This window comes from Schistocerca cancellata, chromosome 1, assembly GCF_023864275.1.
Source record: "Schistocerca cancellata isolate TAMUIC-IGC-003103 chromosome 1, iqSchCanc2.1, whole genome shotgun sequence".
Classification (NCBI taxonomy): Eukaryota; Metazoa; Arthropoda; class Insecta; order Orthoptera; family Acrididae; genus Schistocerca; species Schistocerca cancellata.
Genome location: NC_064626.1, coordinates 232,495,083 through 232,515,346, shown reverse-complemented (window position 1 = coordinate 232,515,346; position 20,264 = coordinate 232,495,083). Strand labels below are relative to the sequence as shown.

Below are 20,264 nucleotides of genomic sequence, written 5' to 3'. Positions count from 1 at the left end.
GGTGCACATTATATTATGTTATGAATGTTTTTCAATGCATCAATATTCTGTAGGTCTGGTTTGCAAATGAACAGCTGAGTTTGAAACTAGTCACCAGCACAAATTACACACAACTTTGACAGGAACTTGAACAAAGAATTATCAAATCTAAGTTCCTGGTCCTTCCCCAACAAAATGTTGGAACTATATAAATAAAAAGTTAAACGAAACTCGGAAGTTCTCTCTTACTCTGACCATAATTAAAACAATATATTGATCAGAGATGTATAGACAGTTTTGCCCAAAAGTAATCCTGCTGCACAATCTTTAAGGTATTTTTAAATCTTTTTAAGAAAGAAAATAGTAATATGTAATGTAATAAAATAACACATTTCATTGATAACAACATGAATGAAATGTTAATATATAGTTGTTCGGGTTGATAGTATTGTTAAAAATATTACCTGTGATTTTGCAAACTCTACAACATTGTAGCTGACATTGTTGAGCAATGCTAATGAATACGCTATAAGACCTGAGTCTTTATTACGCCAAAGCTGGTCCAACATGTGTGCCAATTCCAGAACTCTTCCAGCAGTGTCCACAGCAATCAAGACATTACCATTACTTCTTAATGTCTGCAATATATTTGCTGCAACACAACATCATTAGTTTCGTTAATTTACAGTAAATCTCTTAGCACAGGTGGAAGAAAATTTGCAAAAATGTTCAATGTCTATCACAAAATGTCCCTTTGCTTAACAGAAAAAGGGAGATAATATAATTTATTATTTTTTCAATGGTCTTGTGTTCTATATTATTTACGTTCCATATTGTTGTACCTAGCTTACAACTTTCTCACCTTCTCATCACAGTACTAAAAGGAATGAGTAAAAAGACAAAATTTTTGTCATATCAAACCTTTTATAACAGTATCTACAACAATGAAGCCATTACATTACACTTTAAGAGGAAACAATGAAAGACTAAATGGTACCACTTCTGAAAGTAAAGCTATTGATCACATGACGGGGGGGGGGGGATCAGAGAGTCACAGAAAATAGTGCAAACAAATCCAAATTTTCCTTATATTTGTGTCTCAATCAAGAGTCAGTTAACTATTTGAAACAATTTCATTCCAGTTACATTAAAGTCACAGATTTTCAATTGTGTGTTTTTGAAATCTTCTAGATAAGCAGAAGCAATGACTTAATCATATGTAATGCAACAGCTTTCAGTAAGCTCGACTACAACTTCTTAAAACTTGATCTGTAACTTTCCAGGCAATTTATTACTTTCACCATATCTGTGAGAGGAGGAAAAAATACACTTGACTGCCAGAAAGACACACCATTTACACAAAAATGTTTCAACTATATGTAATAAAGAGGACTATCACATTTCTATCATCCTGCACAAAGCAACCAACACAGAAGATATTTTCTTCTCACTAAATCCTTATGAGTGGGATGACAATCTAATGCTTCAGATCAAACACTACATGCATTTTGTCATTTGGATGATTTATTAACTACAACAATTTTTTAAAAGAGAGGTAGTTCAACGTCAATGTTAACTCAACAAAGAGATTTGTTGTTTTTGTTGTTGTTGAATGCAAAACCTGGCTTGATACAGCTGTCTACACTAACCTATACTGTGCAAGTCTCATCAACTCTGCATAATTACTGCTACCTTTCTCCAACTGAACCTACATACTGTAGTCAAATGTTGAGTCTCACACTACAATTTTTATCCCACACTAACCGAACTAACAATTCATTGACATATCCTTCTTTTAGTTAAGTTGCGTCACAATTTCCTGTTCTCACCAATTTGATTCAGTACATCCAAAGTACTCAGGGTAGTTGCTAGTCTCCTACCGAGCACCTCCCCAGGTGACAGATAGGGAGGATACTCACCAGATATAGTGGGTAACGGGGAAATAAAATATCTGGAGTGGGCCAAAACTAGTACCAAGGGCACGATTGTTCCAGCGTCTGTTAGTGATGGATGATTAATGTCCTCTGTGGCTAACAATCATAGTTGTAACATGGAGCTTGCTACACATGAGATTGATAGCCTCTGACAGTCAAATATGGAAAGGTCTTTTAGAGAAAAATTTTCACAGTCCAATCCAGTAGGGAAGGGGAAGGCTACATCAGATTCAGTGAGTAGCCAACTAGAAGACTCAATTGTATCATAGCATTTGAAATCACCCAACTCTCATCAAGTACATAATGCCATGATAAAACACAAATATGTTAACTACATTGCAACACACAACATAAAATCTTTACTGAAACCTGGAAAGCACAAAAACTTCACAAATGAATTGGAGAGGCAAAACATCATAATAGCAAGACTCCAAGAAATGAGAAATAAAACAAAAGATTCATTTGTATTGCATGGTTATGGAATTTCCAATGGAAAACCAGGACAAAGAGTTATGAAACAGTGACCACAACCTGGAACAGGATTTACAGTAAATTTGAAAACGATATATTCAGTAACTAATTTTAAAGTTATTTCTCCATGAATCACAACTTTAACTCTGAAAACCACAAACAAGGTCTATACTATCATAAATGACCATACCCATATCAATGAGAAAAAATTTCTAACAAGAACTATGGTAGAAGTCGGAAAATTCTGGGAGTTTGGATCAGACAATAAATCAAGTCAATAAAAACAGTGTAAAGGTCTCAACAGGGTATTTTAACAGCCAGCTGGGAAAGGAAAAGAAGTAGAGAGAGACAACTGGAAAATGGGCTCCATATACACAAAGTAACATAAATGGACAAAGACTCGTTGAAATTTGCCGAAGATATCTGCATGGACAAATTCGTTCATAAAAAAAAAAACGAAATGTTAAAGTACTGAGAGGAACAGACACAGGTTTAAATCATTATTTGGTGAAAATCAAAATCAATATCACCCCATTAAGAAAAAAAAATACAGAGAACAATTGGAGACAAAAGAAAATATGACCCAAAATAAAATAGTAACAGACAATCTTGAGGAACAAATACCCATTTTAAAAGAAAATGCAGAAGAACCTGCCCAGTAAATCAATGTTAAAAAACATCCACGATCGCCTATGGAATGTGATGAAATTCAAGATGAAAGGCATTAAGCTTGGACAAAATTTCAATCTCACAAAACAGAAGAAAATGCAGCTAACATCAAAAACATCAGAAAAAATTCTCTCAAATTATCAGAAAAACAAAGCGGCAATATCTAAAGGATCTACCGAGATCCACCAAAAAAAAACTACTACAAAAACAATTCCAGAGATTATTTGAATGCCTTTGATAAACAATTACAACCCTCCCACACTGAGAAATAAAGATGGAAAAATAGCCCATAATAACAAGGAAAACGCAGAAATCATTGCAGAGACATTCAACAAGCTCTTTAACTGTTATGAACCTGAAAAGCTTTTAACAATAGACACAAGCACCCCCGTAAAAACCAAACCACAAAATATAAACCCACCTACAGTACAAGACATAGAAATTGCACTTAAAGAAATGCAAAATTACGAAGCATGTTAAGAAAATCAAGTGTTTGCAGAAATGAGGAAGCATACTAGTAAAACAACTCAGACATCTTTAGATATTATTTTACAAAAAAAATTGAGCAACAGAAAAATTCCCACAAGAATGGTTCACAGCTATAATTAACCCACTTTATAAGAAAGGACACAAAACACATCCAGACAACTACAGAGGAATCTTGCTCTTGGACTGTACCTACAAGATTTTGTTCCAAGATTTTACACAATAGGTTCAAAGAACAACTGGATAAAGAACTGGGGGAATACCAAGGAGGCTTCAGACCTTGAAGAAGCTGTGCCAAACAAATAATTACTCTGAAATTAATCACAGTTTATTACTGCAAACAAAACAAACCTCTCTCAATTACATTTACAGATTTTAAGAAAGCATATGATACTATACACAGACCCCCACTGTTAAAAATTTTGAGATATTCTGGAAACCACCTAAAATTAATTAAACTGATAGAACTTACTTTAACAAATACAAATTCTAAAATTAAGTTGAGAGGGGAACTTTCTGAATCATTCTTGGTAAAATCTGGTTTAAGGCAGGGAGACGGCCTGTCACCCATTCTTTTTAATTATATGTTTGAATACATAATGAGGGAATGGTACAAGGGCAATTAAAAGAGCATTAAGGTTGGAACACAAAAAGATGACAAAGTTGAACTGTTTAGGACTTGCTGATGTCCTCTCTCTCCTCACAAAAACATTCGAGACAACAAACAACAAATACAATCATTGCAGGAAACAGCCCAGAGTATTGGCCTTAAAATATCTTTTGAAAAAACAGAAATAATGCCAATGGAACTGCCATTGCAAACAAAATTAGAATTGGAGAATATGACACAAAAATTGTTGAAATGTTTAAATACTTGGGAAAAATAATAACACACAACCTGAATGAAAAAACGCCATGGGAGAGTAGAAGAAACAAACTGATTAAGACACATAATTTTCCAAAGAACACGTATAGCAAAAAATGCCTCCTAACAGCCACAAAACTGAAACATTACAAAACAGTAACACAGCCACAAATAACAGATGTTAGTGAAACTATACTTAGAACAACGAACACTGTAGCAATAGATAGATTACTCAAACTACCAAGAAGGATAATCAGAACATGTATAAGTAAAAAATACCACAAAAATGGGGTTTGGAGAATAGCTACAAATAAAAAAGTTTATAAAGAAATAGAACCAGTGACAAGTACAATGAAAAAGAAACGGATCTCTTTCCCACGACATTTGATAATGACAACACAAAATAGAATAAGCAGGTGAATAATTGAGAAGTTATGGAATAGTAGAAGTGGCATTAGATGGATTGCAGAGATCAATGAGGATATGATGAATTATGAAGGAGGATTTGAAAGGCACGACAGATGCACTCAAAGTACTTCAGCATAAACATATCACACTACCAACAAAAATTAACAAACAGAGAACGGGAAAGGTGATTTTGGATGAGGAGAGAAGGGCACAATCTGAAAGACTTAAAAAGTATTGGCCAACAAACAATGGAATAACCTAATTCATACTATTGACTTAAGTGGGACAATATTGGCCATAAAATAAGAACATATTAAGTAATTATCCAATGTACCCATCTAATCTTCAGCACTCTTCTGCAGTTAACATATTTCACAAGCTTCTTCTCTCTTCTTGTCTTTACTGTTTGTCATCAATTTTTCACTTCCATACAAAGCAACATTCCAGGCATATACTTCCACAAAAAGAACTTCTGAATAATTAACTTTAAATCTGATGTTAAAATATTTTTACTTTTCAGAAATGCCTTTTTTGCTGTTGCCAGTCTACAGTTTATATCTTCTCTAATTCTGCCAATGACAGTTATTTTGCTGCTAAAATGGCAAAACTCATCTCCTATTTTTAGTGTATTTCCTAATCTAATTTCCTGAGCATCAAATGATTTGATTTAACTCATCCCTTTATTCAATTACTTTTCCAAGTTCTTAGCGTCTCCCAGAGCAACAATGTATCAGAAAATTTTAAAGTATTTCCTGTGCTGCAAGGCATCTAAAGAATAACATCACAGAAACCAATAAACAATGTTGTGATGAGTATTTATTCATGAAAACTAGTTTTGGTCAGAAGACTAAATTCAAGTCACAGGTAAATATTACATCACCTAAAACGAGAGTTCCTTGGTGTCAAATACATAAATATTATCACATGAAGCACCAATCACTTATACAAATATCCATTACCTTATACATTTTCATTAAATCCACTAGTTGAAGGTCCACTGCAGTGTTCTCCGAACCCTCTGGCCAAAATCTTATCACAAACTATGATATTATTTAGTCATAATGTATGCTGAACATCGCAGTGGGCCATCAGTTGGTGCACTTAGTGAGAGATGAAAAAAGGTATAAGCAGCACATGCTGCAGTTTATAACAATCATGTCTTGATGCCACTGAACCTTCCTTTCATCTGATGTAATGCTCATCTGTGACCTGAAGATGCTCACTTGATCAAAACTGGTTGTCTATGAATAGCCTCAATAGCTGAGTGGTCAGCATGATGGAATGTTACACTAAGGGGCTCGGGTTCGATTCTTGGCTGGGTCGTAGATTTTCTCTGCTCAGGGACTGGGTGTTGTGTTGTCTTCATCATTATCATCTCATCCTCATCGACATGCAAGTCGCCGAAGTGGTGTCAACTCAAACATCAGGCGACTGCTCTACCCAACAGGAGGCCCTAGCTACAAGACATTTTATTTCAACATATATTACATCAGCTTTTGGTGGTTTCCACTATTCCAGTCTTCAACCTTCAAAAGTTCTTAAGTTTTTACTTCTTCTCCAAATTTCACATTGGCTTCCTTTATTGCTTCTTCAGTGTAAAGACTGAAAGACAAGAAAGTGACAACATATCCAATTTTAAGAGCATGGGATCATGCATGCGAAACCTGAAGCACTGCCTGGCACTAAATAATAGAATACTGTGACTTGTGGAATATGTTTGATGTCAAGCACCAGAAAATTACTGATCCTCTGCATATTGTTCTGTGTTTCATGATCTAGAACCTAACAAAAATAGAAAGAAATACCAAAACATTTGAGTACATGCATAGTAAACTTGCTACTATCACACCTAAAAAAGAACTTAGTTGATGAAATGTTTTGAAGTTAGAAGGCATAATCAAACCCCAAAACAAATCATATTTTAAGAATAATTTCATTCTGTGCACATATACTTGATGACAAATCTTCAAGAGGCAACTTTATCATTTTCCACTCAAAAAGTTGTCAAAATTCAAAGGTTGCTGGATCACATTTCATCTCTTATGGCTTCTACAAATCTGAAGGAATCTAGTTTATTTATTTATAAGATACTGTCCAAATCAAATACCTGGAAAAATCAATCTTTTGCTACCCTAACTAGAATTCACAGTGCATGAGTCGTGTGAGTGGCAAATTAAGAGTTACAATTTACTTGTAGAATGTTGTGCTCATCTCTGAAATGTTGCATTCAAATATTGTTACTAGAATTTCTGAACTGTGAATGAATGAATACTGAATAAATAAATAAAATCACTGGCAAAATGGAGTTAACTGGTTAACTACAGATGACACATATTAACATACTATGATTATAATTTGTAACTAATACCTGATAATGCAATACATACTCATTAGTTTTTCATCGCGTGTACGTCGCCTTGCCTGTTGATACGTAGCATTAAATGCATCCGTGATGAGAAGGGATGGTCGCTGGAGACGCTCCAACTCACAGCCATTAAGGTGACGTTCTTTTTTGTGATTGAAATCTACAGCATACACCATATCTTCCTCACCTACTTTTACAATCTTCCATATAGCACCACCAATCATATGGCCTGCAGGTAATGGTGTAATAGTCAGGCCATAGCCCTTTCCTAAAACAGACCAGTTATCCACACCAAATGAAATAACAGTATGTTTATAGATCAAATTAATTTTAATTATATTCAGATAGACTAATAACAATTAAAAAAAACTAGAAATTTTAAAAGAAAGTGTGAGGGGCATTCAGTAAGTAATGCAAACACATTTTTTTCTCAGCCAATTTTAGTTTCAAAAATGTGGAATTTGCTTTTGGACATCATGGAATATTCCTGTTTCAGCCCCTACACTTTCAAGAAGTTCTGGTAAGTGGTGGCACTGTAAATAGCCTTCAAAATGGCACCTGTAATGAAGGTGTGTTCCAAGCAGACAGCTATAATTGAGTTTCTTTTGGTGGAAAACTAGAGAATCGCAGATGTTCACAGCCGCTTGTAGAATTTCTACAGAGACTTGATAGTGAACAAAAACACAGAGAGTTGTTGGGCGAGGCGTCTGTCACCATTGCAACAAAGTTGCAAAAACTGTCAGATCTCCCTCAAGTCAACATCTTTGCTGGTCTCGCTGACACAATTATCCACCAGCTGGGGTACTCAAAGGCGTGTGCCTGCTGGCTCCCTCACCACCTGCAGAAGATCATAAAGAGCAATGAAGGACCATCAGTGCAGAATTGTCCAAGTGTTATGAGGCTGTTTGTGACAATTTTTTGTCGAACATTGTCACAGGTGATTAAACATGGGTTCATCACTTTGAAATGGAAACTAAACAGCAATCTATGAAATGGTGCCACACCACCTATCCTTCGAATAAAAAGTTCAAAGTGACACCTTCAGTTCGTAAAGTCATGGCGGCGGTCTTCTGGGATTCTGAAGGAGTTATTCTGCCTGATGTCCTCCCTCACAGTACAACCATCAATGCAAGTGTATTGTGCAATCCTTTATAGGGTGGGGAATAATATGGTGTATTGGAATCAGGTATAAAACCAACCTGCTTTCAGGAAAAAAAGTGTTGCATTACTTATTGAACACTCTTTAGGGACTGAACCAAGCAGTTAAGTCAACTAATTTTGGCACTGGAAGAAGCATTTATTTTATTCAAGAATGTCTCTTATCAATCTTTAGGTTAGACCATGTAAAAAGTGGATGTTGTCCAAGTTGCAAATGATCCAGTTCCAATATCATCAGATACAGAGTGTAAATTTTCCCTGTTGCGCGCGCGCGCGCACACACACACACACACACACACACACACACACACACACACACACACACACCACAAGCCACTGTTCAATGAATAGAGAAGGGGTATTTTTAATATTTTTACTAACATTAGAAACTCTGTCCTATTCCATTCGCAAGAGAAAAAATGGCTGTTCATTTACCTAGCATGGTGGTAGAGGAACTCTTTAACATATCTTGACATCTTCAAATAGGAAGCAAAGAGGAAATGATCAGAAAGAAATAATGAAGAATTCAATAAGAGAGGAATGAAAGCAGTAGCATTTCTGAGAGGTGTAAGGAGCTTGGTGAGAAATAAAAATGTTCCATGGAAGACAAATGGAATAATATATCAATCCTACAATGTCTCTGTCCTGATCTTTGCTTCTGAAACCTTGACAGTGAAGACAACAGTTTCAAGCAAGATATGGCAGGCGAAATAAAATTTCACACACATGGACTCAGAATACCAACAATGGATAGAGTAAGGAAAGAAGAATCAAGGGGATCGTATAGGTGTGGATAAAATTAGCAAGGCTTCAATGCTAATGAAATGTAACGAGAATTAGATGTTAGAGAACATCAAGGACGATGTACAATTGAAGCTCAAAGACAGGTGCCAAAGAGGGAGGCCAATCAATAAAAGGAATAGAGGAGAGTAATTAGGGATAAGAATGAACTCTAACAGGGTGGCTTCAAAGCATTAGTGGAACGATAGAGGAAAATGGAGAGGCTTACGAGCAAAACAGATCTGACCAGTCACTAGAAACTGCTCCTGATGATGACAAATACGATGATGATGATGATGATGATGATATGCCACAATAGGCACTCTAATCCCTCATATCTTATTTTTCAGTCTCTACACACAATATACAATGCATATACAATGCAGACAACAGAATTATCGCATAGTTTTACGCAGATACTGATTCTCAGATTTTTTTCACCTGGTTTTCCTTAGAAAACCATCTTCCTAACAAAGTTCTCATGTATGTCCCCGAGCATCTCCATTATGCCCTTTGTGATATCGGTTTTATGAACAATAATAGTATGTGGCCTGGGGTATATTTCTGTGCCTAATGTTTCATTCCATATACCAAGAGACGTCTCAAGGCATAGTCAATAAACGTTTTGAATTGTGGTGTCATCAGACCATTGCCAAAGATTGTGGAGTTGTGCAAACACATGCTAAGGGGCTTGTGACGTCATCAGACCATTGCCGAAAATGTGGAGATGTGTCCACACATGCTAGGACCTTATGAAGCAGAAGAGTTGGCAATGGTTGCTTTATTTAGCACTAAGGTCCACAAATATTCCATTGCAATCATCCTACTTTACGTTGTTTCTGAATTTATATTGTCTATATGCATACAGTATGGAAATATCCTAGCACAGTAACAATTCAACCCTGATAAAACTGTAATATTGGAAAACTGAATTTGGTTGTCTCCTGCTCCCAGTGCACGATGTGTGCTTGTCTATATATCCAAAAAGAAAAACTCTGCCAAAACTCTTTGCCTCTGTATATGTCTGCTTGTGTCTGTATATGTGTGGATGGATATGTGTGTGTGTGCGCGAGTGTACACCCGTCCTTTTTTCCCCCTAAGGTAAGTCTTTCCGCACCCGGGATTGGAATGACTCCTTACCCTCTCCCTTAAAACCCAAATCCTTTCGTCTTTCCCTCTCCTTCCCTCTTTCCTGATGAGGCAACCGTTGGTTGTGAAAGCTAGAATTTTGTGTGTATGTTTGTGTTTGTTTGTGTGTCTATCGACGTGCCAGCGCTTTCGTTTGGTAAGTCACATCATCTTTGTTTTTAGATATATTTTTTCCCACGTGGAATGTTTCCTTCTATTATATTCAAAAAGAAAAATAGTGTGAATAACCGAATACTGTAAAGGGCCCCACAACCTCTGTTTACCATAGTAGGTGCATACAAATTGGCTTGGAAATGCAGTCAAGTGTACACACGAACTACTAAAGGAAGCATCAAACCCTGACTTCAAAAACACTATACTTATTGTTACTGGGGCAACATGGATACATCGGCAGCAGTAAATTGTGCAGTGGCACCATAGAACCACCACTTTTCCCCTCCAATAATAAATGTTTATTAAGTTCCATCAGTAAAATGCTAAGATGTGCAGCAGCGGGGCCATAGAACTTTAAAATAAAAAGAAAAAAATCTTTTAATAGAAAAGGAGGAGGACTGAAATTACACAAACTGCGTGTCTTTGTGTTAAATAAAGGAAACACTAGCACTAACTGTGTTGTACAAGCACCATAACACTTTTCAGCAAAACTCAGTTATCTTTGGCAGTAGTTGGATGTTGTCACAATTTAACTGTTATATACTTATCAATAAACCATTTGGCAATTTCATTTAACTACCATTTTACAGCCTCTGAGGATGTCTTCTTCAGTAGAGGATAAAACGCTAGGTGTAGGATCATGGCTTGGACTGTAACCCAATGCCCATAAAACTAATGCACCAATGATGCAAATATATACTATGAAAGCCAGCATCATATAATCTTCATTATACTTTTGCACAAGCTGACAGCAGGATGTGTGTCAGCTCACTTGAGGTGTATTGACAAGTCTCTTTGGTAGTTCTGAAAAGCACGAGCATAATCTAGAATTTGTCTTTACAGATCCATCTCTCTTTCCCAGAACCCTCTCAACAAATCTAAGTCACCCTCACTATTGCTGATTTTGTGTTATTTGTTTTGTTTTAAGGTGCAAAAACTACTAAGATCAATCATATGCACCCATGTCAGAACTGTAGAATAGAAAGACAAAAAAGGAGTTAAAAGGGAATACACGTTAAGCCCAATCGACAGAAGGAAAGACAGCTAAAACAGGGACTTGAAGAAAGGTCCATAAAATACACCATAGGGACAACAGAGGTTCTGAAATGAAGATTAAATGTCCTTCGCTGTATTGCTATGACAGACAAAAAGTAAAATGTGGTCGATAGCCTGCACGATGTTCGCTAAGCAGCCAATAACTCAGATGGCAAACGTAAAACTTACATCATGTAAGTGGTTAGAAAAAGGGCATTCCATCAGGAAGTTGCGATCATCAGAGGTTGAGGACAATGAGCAGAAAGTGGTGGTGGATTATGAGTTAACAAATGGCGATCGCTAAAAAGACTGCGTCCAACACAATAAGAGGGCCGAAAGGGGGTTGGCCATGCTGCTGAGAGAGGTTTAATTCCCCAGAGCTTGTTCCCATGAAGGGAAGACCAGTGGTGATGCCAAGGTGACACCACATGCTGACAGACAGCAACACAGAGATCATCGGAGGGAATGGAGGACCTAGCAGGCCGAGATTCGAGCACTGCAGCCTTGGCAGCAACCTCGATTCCTGTCAGATTGACGTGACTAAGGACCCACATAAACAACACAGTGGCTTCATCAAGAGTGAGCAGGTGAAAGCTTCCCTGGGCCCGTTGCACTAAGGGAAGGATAGTGTAGAGCAGACACAGGCTCTGAAGAGCACCGAGAGAGTTTGAGCAATTGACACAATTGGAAAGCCTGTCACCGGATGTACTGTATGGCCTGATACAGGGCAAAGAGCTCCACTATAAATACTGAGCAGTGTTCCAGAAGCTGATACCGAAAATCGTTGGTGCCAATAACGAAGGCACACCTGACATTATGTTCAGTCCTAGATCCATCAGTGTACACAAAGGTACTATCACGAAGTTTCATGTGAATGTTGATAAACTTACAGCACTAGAGCGAGTCTGGAGTGCTGTCCTTAAGAAGTGAATTAAATCCAAGATGAACACGGGCCGCCGTACGAAGCCAAGGTAGTGAAGGGGTCACACCCATCGGGAAAGTGACAGGTAGCATGAAGTTAAGCAGCCAGAGCAATAACCAAAAGCGAACTCCAGGAGGTAGCAGAGAAGAGGGACAAGCACCATACCAGCAGTCAAAAAAGTCATTGAAGAAGGAGGCATAGGATGGATGGCCAGGCATGGCAGATGAATGGCAGGCGTATCTGCTGAGGAGAACATCATGTTGGTATGACAGCTGCAGTTCGGCAGCTTCTGCAGACAGGCTGGGCTACGGTAACAGGGCCATGATGGTGGATCTTACTGCAACGGTGTAAGATGGAGGGACGTACAGATGCATAAACGAAACACTCATAGTCTAGTTTCGAACAGACAAAAGATTGGTACAAATTGAGGAGGGTAATCTGATCTGCTCCCCAGGAAGTTATCACTGAGTACATGTAGGACATTGAGGGACCGGATACAGTGGGCAGCCAGGTACGACACATGGGAGGACCAAAAAGTTTCCTATCGAGCTTGAGCCCCAGGAATTTCTTAGTTTCAATGAATAGAAGAACAAGAGGCTCAAGATGTCAAGACGGTGGAAGAAATCCATTACGCTGCCATAAAATTCATACAAATAGTTTTGTCAATGGAAAAGCAAAAGCCATTGTCGATGCTCCATGAGTAAAGATGATTGAGACAATGCTGAAGATGCCGTTCCAGGAAACAAGTCCATGGAGAACTGCAATAAATGGAAAAGTCATCAACAAAGAGGGAGCCAGAGATGACCGGCAGGAGACAGGCCATAATAGGGTTCATGGCAATAGCAAAGAGGATGACACTCAGGACGGAACCTTGAGGCACACCATTTTCCTGGATAAAGGTGTCCAACAAGGAAGAACTCACACATACCTTGAAAACACTTCTCTCTTAAAAATTACTGAAGGAAATGGGGCAGGCAGTCTCGGAAGCCCCAAGTGTATGGAGTACAGAGGACACCAGTCCTTCAGCAGCTGTTGTACGCTTTCTCCAAATGAAAAAATACAGTCACGGTCCGGTATTTCCGCAGAAAACCATTCATGACATGGGTTGACAAAGCACTGAGATGGCTATTTGCACAATGATGCGCTCGAAATCCTCATTGTGCAGTGGTTAGTAAACTGCGAGACTAGAGTTACCATACCATCTGGGTATGAATCATTTGTTCCATCACCTTGCAAACACAGCTGGTGAGAGAAATGGGTCAGTAGCTAGAAGGAATTTGTTTGTTCTTACCGAGCTATGGGTATGGGTATGGGTATACCAGCGTCTGCGAAACACGCCCTCTGTCCAGATGCGATCATATTTATGAAAGAGAAAGTGCTTGCTCACAAGAGAAAGGTGCTGCAACTTCTGAATGTGAACACCGTCTGGTTCTGGGGCAGAGGATCAGGGGAAAGTGAGAGCAGTATCTACTTCCCTCATAGTAAAAGTGGCATTGTAGCATTCACGATTCAGAGAAGAGAAGGCTATTGCCCAGAGCCTCTTCCACTCATTTCCAATGGAGGAAGGCAGAGTGATAGCAGGTGGACATAGAAATAGGGTCCACTATGACATCATCTGCTACAATCAGGTTGCAAATTAGGGAATGGACCTCGGGCCCAGAGAGTCGTCGGAGGTTGGCCCACAACACAGAAGAGGGAGTGGAACTGTTCGGGAAGAGGTGTGCATGGAGTCTGAAAGTAAGACAGGTGCTCCACTGTGTGCATTAAAGTCACCGAGAAGCAAAAAGAGTTGGGTGAGTTGCCCAACAAGCTGGATGAAGTCTGTCCTGATGACACTGAAAGATGGAGGGACGTAAAAAGTACAAAGGGAAAAGGTGACGTGAGGAAGGAAAATGCTGACTGCAACATTCTGCAGTCAGGTGGCCAGGGAGACAGTCTGACAATGAACATCATCCCGGAGCACGACTGCCCCATGAGATGGAATGCTGTCCTTGGGGAGAGGCGGTCAAAACGGACCAGAAAGAAATGCAAAAGGTTTGAGCAGTTGTGAGGATGCAATTTTGTATCCTGGAGGCAGAGAACAAGTGGACGCTGCAATTACAAGAGCAGCTGTAATTCCTTCTTGTGGATCTGAGGCTGCAAATGTTCCACTGGAGGAGAGTTATGATGAGGAAAGGGGAAGAGGGGAAAAAATGAAGATGTGTTACCTCGGCAGCTGCTGAGTGTCAGCTTTTGAAGACTCTCTGCTACTGGGCACGGAGGCTGGAGGATCCTGCTCCATGAGGTCTACAGAGGCGTTGGCATTTTCCCTCTGTCAGTCTGCAGAGTTCAGGACAGAGAAACAGTTGCTGGTGTGCACCAGAGAAACAAGGTTGGCTGCGTGAGGGCGTCACATGGCAACAACACTGAAGAGGATTTTCGAGTCTGCACAGAAGACCGTTTGTCTTTGCTTGTTTTATATAGCCTTTGCAGTTGGCAGATGATGATTCAGGTGTTTGTTGGCTGGAGGGACGTAAAAAGTATTCGCAGGAGTATTTCTTCTGTGCTTTCTGGCCTGCAGGTTGTGTAGCAGGTGATTTCACCCTGTGAGGTGCAAATTTGGTGGCTTGTGGTACAGATGAAGGAGATGGGGATGCTACAGTGACATTGGGTGATTTCACAAATGTGGTGCTGAACTTGAAGTCTCATGTCTGTGCAGCAGTGTCCTTCGTGGAGCGAGATGTAGCAAGACTGGTACTGTAAGTGCCAGATGGTAAAACACAGGATTTCTGACTACGGGGTGTATACGCTCGGGGGGGGGGGGGGGGGGGGGGGTATTTCCCAGTTAAAAATACATTTTCTCCCGGGTGAAAATACACTTTTTTCCATCTTAAGTGACAGTATACTTTTCCTCAGAACAGAACAACTTATCAGTCCTCTGAATGGTTATGATTTATACACCGGTGTAGAATTTCCTGCCCTTTAGTAAACCAAATTCAGGGAGGGGGGGGGGGGGGGAAGGGGGGGGGGGGGAGATCTTTGATGTGCAGCAACATATACGCTGCATATTTTCGTATTTTCATATTATGAAACATCGCATGTTACACTTTAAGATACATCACACAAATGTGAGAGTAAAATTTTTAACAACAACATAAATGTCTGATCTGGGCTTGAAATTTTTCTAAATGGTCGTCCTCAAAGAGTTAATTTTTAAATGAGAGGCAAACACTCTGTGATTTAAGAACTCTTTGTACATTCTCACACATAGTTCAGCTAGCATAAAAGGAGATTTACTTTGAAAGTAATGATTTTCAAACAACCATTCGCAATATTTTCCTGTTAGAAATACGTTCATTTCAGCAGTTGCCAGAGAGCACAAGGTAACAGGCGTCACCACACTTGCGCAGCTATGGTGACGCAGGAAGCTGTATGCTTGTACGTGTAAAACATTAAAAGATCTTACATTATGTCACAAAAGAAACAAGACATCAGAGGATACTCCAAGAGCATCGGAATTTCATGAACCATACTAAAATTAATAGTTTGGCTTTCAGTGCACATTCATATGTCCAGATTCAGATGCAAATGTTCTTGGAGTACCAGTACTGTATTATCTCATGTTTGGTTCTTTATTGTGGCATAATGCCATACCTGCTAGAAGACGAAAAGATGCACTTTTGAAATGCAGCAAACAGTTGAAACTAGCCAGTAGCGTCGACTTAAACACTTCGTTTCAAATAAATTGACTGCCTCAGGGGGAAAGATTAATAAAAGCCAAATTTCTTTAGCAAACCGACAAAAATAACTTCATTGTTCTGCAAGGCGATTAATGCTTGACTGTCAGAAATGTGGAAATAAAATCTGAAACTAATAACATATTTTACCCTTCCATAATTATGTGAATGTATTTTAATTCACTTGATAGCTCCCAGCCACAGAAATCTGTTTTGTTTTCATTTAACTTGAGAGCAATAAATGAAGAGGAGACAGCAAGATCACTAAACGTAAACTCGGGTCACGTGGAGAATATCCACCTCCCCACTACAATTAAGACTGCTCTGTGCATCAGCACCGGATCAATGATATTTCCGAACTGCAGCAATATTAGATAGTGGTGGTGCCCCCCCCCCCCCCCCCCCCCCAAAAAAAGAGAGAAATCCTCGAGAGTTTGAGGTAGGACGCAAAAACATAAATAAATAATAAACTAAATAATGAACTTCTCAAAAATGTTTGTAGCGCACATTTTTCTGAAGAGTCTGATATATAAAACGTGTACGATGAAATGTAAGACACGTTATTTGGTCTTAAGTGCACCAAACTGCAGTGCCACCTCTTCACACAGCATTCTTCTATCGCATGTCATTGTATTTCCTTCTGTGGAATTCAAACGTATAATATTTTGTAATGGATGCCATCAAACAACATTCAGGACAGTGAAAATTAAAATGTCCTGTGCTGTTTCTCCTGCTCCCAGCCAGCCAGTTTGATATGTAGCCCTACTTAAAAAAAAAAAAAAAAAACAGCCTCGCAATTAATATTGTATGGGATTATTTGTAACCCGGAGAACAAAAACTTTTCAGAAAATTTTATTGCATATTAGCTAATAACTTGCTTTTTTTGTGTAACATAAAATTAAATACATGATACATGAAATCAATAAAGACAAGTGACAAGCAAGACAGTACATATTTCTTCTGTCCTTAAGTGCTAGCACTTTTTTCTCTCTAACCTTGCTACAGCTTTACATGGTGTCCTTTCCTTTCTGCGAAAGGATCTATTACCTCACTAAGCTTCATCAAACGTTTTGCTACTTGAAAAAACGAATTGTCATTGTCTAATACTGAAAAAGCTGTTAATACAAACAGTACCCAAGACTGGTGTGGTTTCTCGATCTGATTATGTGTATTTTGTCGCTGTCTGCTGGATGAAACGAAATAGGCCTGTCTAATATTGCAGCAATTGTAACACATACTAAATAAACCGACTGTTTTATATTTTAGATTGCACAGTTTTAGCACAAACGGTCACTTTCTTTTTTAACATGACAGAATATAATTCACGTAGTACCAATATCAAATGCCTATTAGGCCTACGACAAGCAAAAAGCTTTATGTTCGGAAATAGTTTCACATTTCATTCATACATTCCAGCTTCTCAATAATGAGATCGAAAAGTAACAGTATGATTCACAATTCTTACACTTTGGAGAGAAGCGCATACGATCACTACCATCGCTACCCCAAGTTGCCACTACGCTGCAGAAGAATTGTATAAAGTTCCCCTGAAAACCGTAAGGGACCTGAAATCGAAAAGTAGTAGTACAAAATTTTTATATAAATCTGGAATCGTAATATTCTTCCATAATTTGTGTGATGTCCCTGTTTCTTCTCCTTCATCGTTCTAACAAACAATCTTGTCATCACTAATTCTGTAACTATTACTGCCAGTGTCAAAACTTATTCTCCAGTTAATTTCACTAACCCTACCACAATCAAAGGCTTAGTTATTTGCATTTATTCTATAGTTAGGCGTTATTACATGTTCGCACAACGTGTTTTCCGCGCTATCCCCAGAACACAACTTAGGCGGCTGCTACCAAGATCTGTACAACTGGTCGTTACTAGTGTAACAGTCTGGCCAAAATGTTTCTATCAAAATTCCAATATCTTGGATACACCGAGAAGATAATACATAATATTTCTTACCTGTTATTCCTGTTAGTAGTTTATTTCCACTCTGGTAATCTGAATCTAGGGATTTCGCTAGTAATTATAACAATGCTGATCATTCGCAAACCCAGTCAACCACATAAACAAACAGCGATCGACATTCACCTGTTCGGCTTTATTCTGCTCAACTTGTTAGCCCCGTCCCCTTCTGTCTGCAGGAAAGTTTATTTCTAGATGCAATGGGGATTCCCCTGGCAGAGACATGACATACAGTACGCATACATTCAAAAATCAACTTATGATTCATTCAGAAATAAACTTACGAATGTTCAGAAACCAACAGGCATAGGTTTCAAAATCATATGAATAATCAATAGACCAACGTGCGCTGGATAATAGGCACTTTGTGAAACGTTTTTTTTCCTCAAGAATATGAATTCTTGCCGCCTGGGGCAGATACCCCAGTTTGCCCCCATTGAATCTGGCAGCTTGTGCACGCCAGCAAAATTTTTCGGGGTATCACCTTGCTGCTTGCTGCTACTGCTTGTACAGATAACAGCCACACTTCTGTAGCCAGAAATGGGAGGAGGTACTACACATGCATAACTCAACTGCGCATGAGCATGAGCCCACGCACAACTGCTCAAACGAATCTAATGCAAACAGTTGTGACGTCATGCTCATCAGAGGCAATTTGTTGTTATGAAGCATTGCACAATCTTCCTAAATCCTTTGACACATTTTGCTGTTGGCAGACGCTTGTATGAGCACTTTGTTTTATTGGTGTATATGGCGCATTTCCTTTCCAACTTAAGTTTTCTTTTCTTTTTTCCTCCCGTCCATGTTTTATTGCTGCAATATTATTCTGCAGTAGCAGGATACAGTAATATCCTTTGTTATTGTTTCTTACCAGACAAAATTACAACAATTTGAAAGAGATGGGGTAAGACACTTGTTCCTTCACCTGGATCTCCTGGACAGCCCACTCATCGAGATACACAGTCACCATTGCAACTGATACAGCGGGGAGGAGGAGGTGGACAATTGCCCTCGTGAGCAGGCCTACCACAGGTTACACATTTGTCCAGGTGTCAACAGGACATTCGAGAGTGGTTGTAACAATGACTCTGGTAGTGGCACATCGGGTTAGAATGTCCGGTCGGACTGTGAGAACTTATAGTCTGCTTTGGTCTTTGATGGAAGCATGACTATCAAATGTGATAAAAAGAGTGCTTGTGGGCAATAAAGATGCATCTACCTTTTTAATCACGCGATGGATTGCAATGATGCCCTGATCAGATAGGTAAGTTTGTATTTATGCCTCAGTCAGACGACCAGGCAGCCGAGTTTAAATAACACCATACGAAGAATTCAGCGTTCGATGGGCCTCAACACGAACAGGACAGTCGCAGAGGAGCGAATCTGTAAGCAATTGTTGTGCTTGAAAATCACAAGTAGTCTCCAAAAACAAAGTGCCATTGCATAAGCGAGAGCAGGATTTCACAGGGCCAGCAACTGCATCAACACCTTCCTGAATTATAAACAGGTTAATTGTAGCAACAAATTGACCATCTTCAGTACGCAAAACCACGAGGAACCAATGTGCAGCTGGGAGAGTCATTGAATCGTTAGTCTCCTTCTGTTTACGTTTAGTAGACACAGACTGAGAAGATGTTTGACTCATTGTGAAAAAATCCCCCACGATTGCCAGCATCTCCAATGGCACACTCCTTCCAATTGAGGTCCCTCCACTCAGAGAGAGGGGGGGGGGGGGGGGGGAGAGCTCATCCACCTTAGTGCCTTAGCTGATTGTTCACACCTCACAGAGGGACTAATTGGCAATTTGGGAAGGTAACAGCTCAGGCAATCACCCCTCCAAATTTTGCGGCAACACAATGCATGCCCAATTCACCAGTCAACATTTATTAACATGTACCATAATCAATACCCACTTCACCCGCAAGGTTTTGAATGGTTCGATGTCAATCTGCACAAACCAATGTTGAAGTTTGGCAACAATGTCTGACGTTGTGCAGCTAACGGGTCTTCCAGTGTGAGCATCATCTTCGACGTCTGTACGGCTGGCCTGGAACTGAGCATGCCACTCAAACACATGCATACGGCTCATGCTCTGTCCCCAAGACACTTGTTGAATCTTTGCAAGGGTCTCCGAAGCACTTTTCCCAAGATTTGCACAGAATTTGATACACACAAGCTGTTCTGTTCGCGGATCCATCGT

General features: G+C 39.2%; 1 protein-coding gene across 1 annotated transcript in view; it reads right to left on the bottom strand.

Moving 5' to 3' along the window:
• Positions 1 to 20,264, bottom strand: part of LOC126169898 (probable cleavage and polyadenylation specificity factor subunit 2) — a 169,497-nt gene that overhangs the window by 113,674 nt on the left and 35,559 nt on the right. The window contains exons 5-6 of the mRNA XM_049920681.1: positions 7,200 to 7,445; positions 444 to 631 (exon numbers count right to left, since the gene is read on the bottom strand). Of these exons, the coding sequence (XP_049776638.1) occupies positions 444 to 631; positions 7,200 to 7,445 (434 nt within the window). The remainder of the gene's footprint in view (positions 1 to 443; positions 632 to 7,199; positions 7,446 to 20,264) is intronic.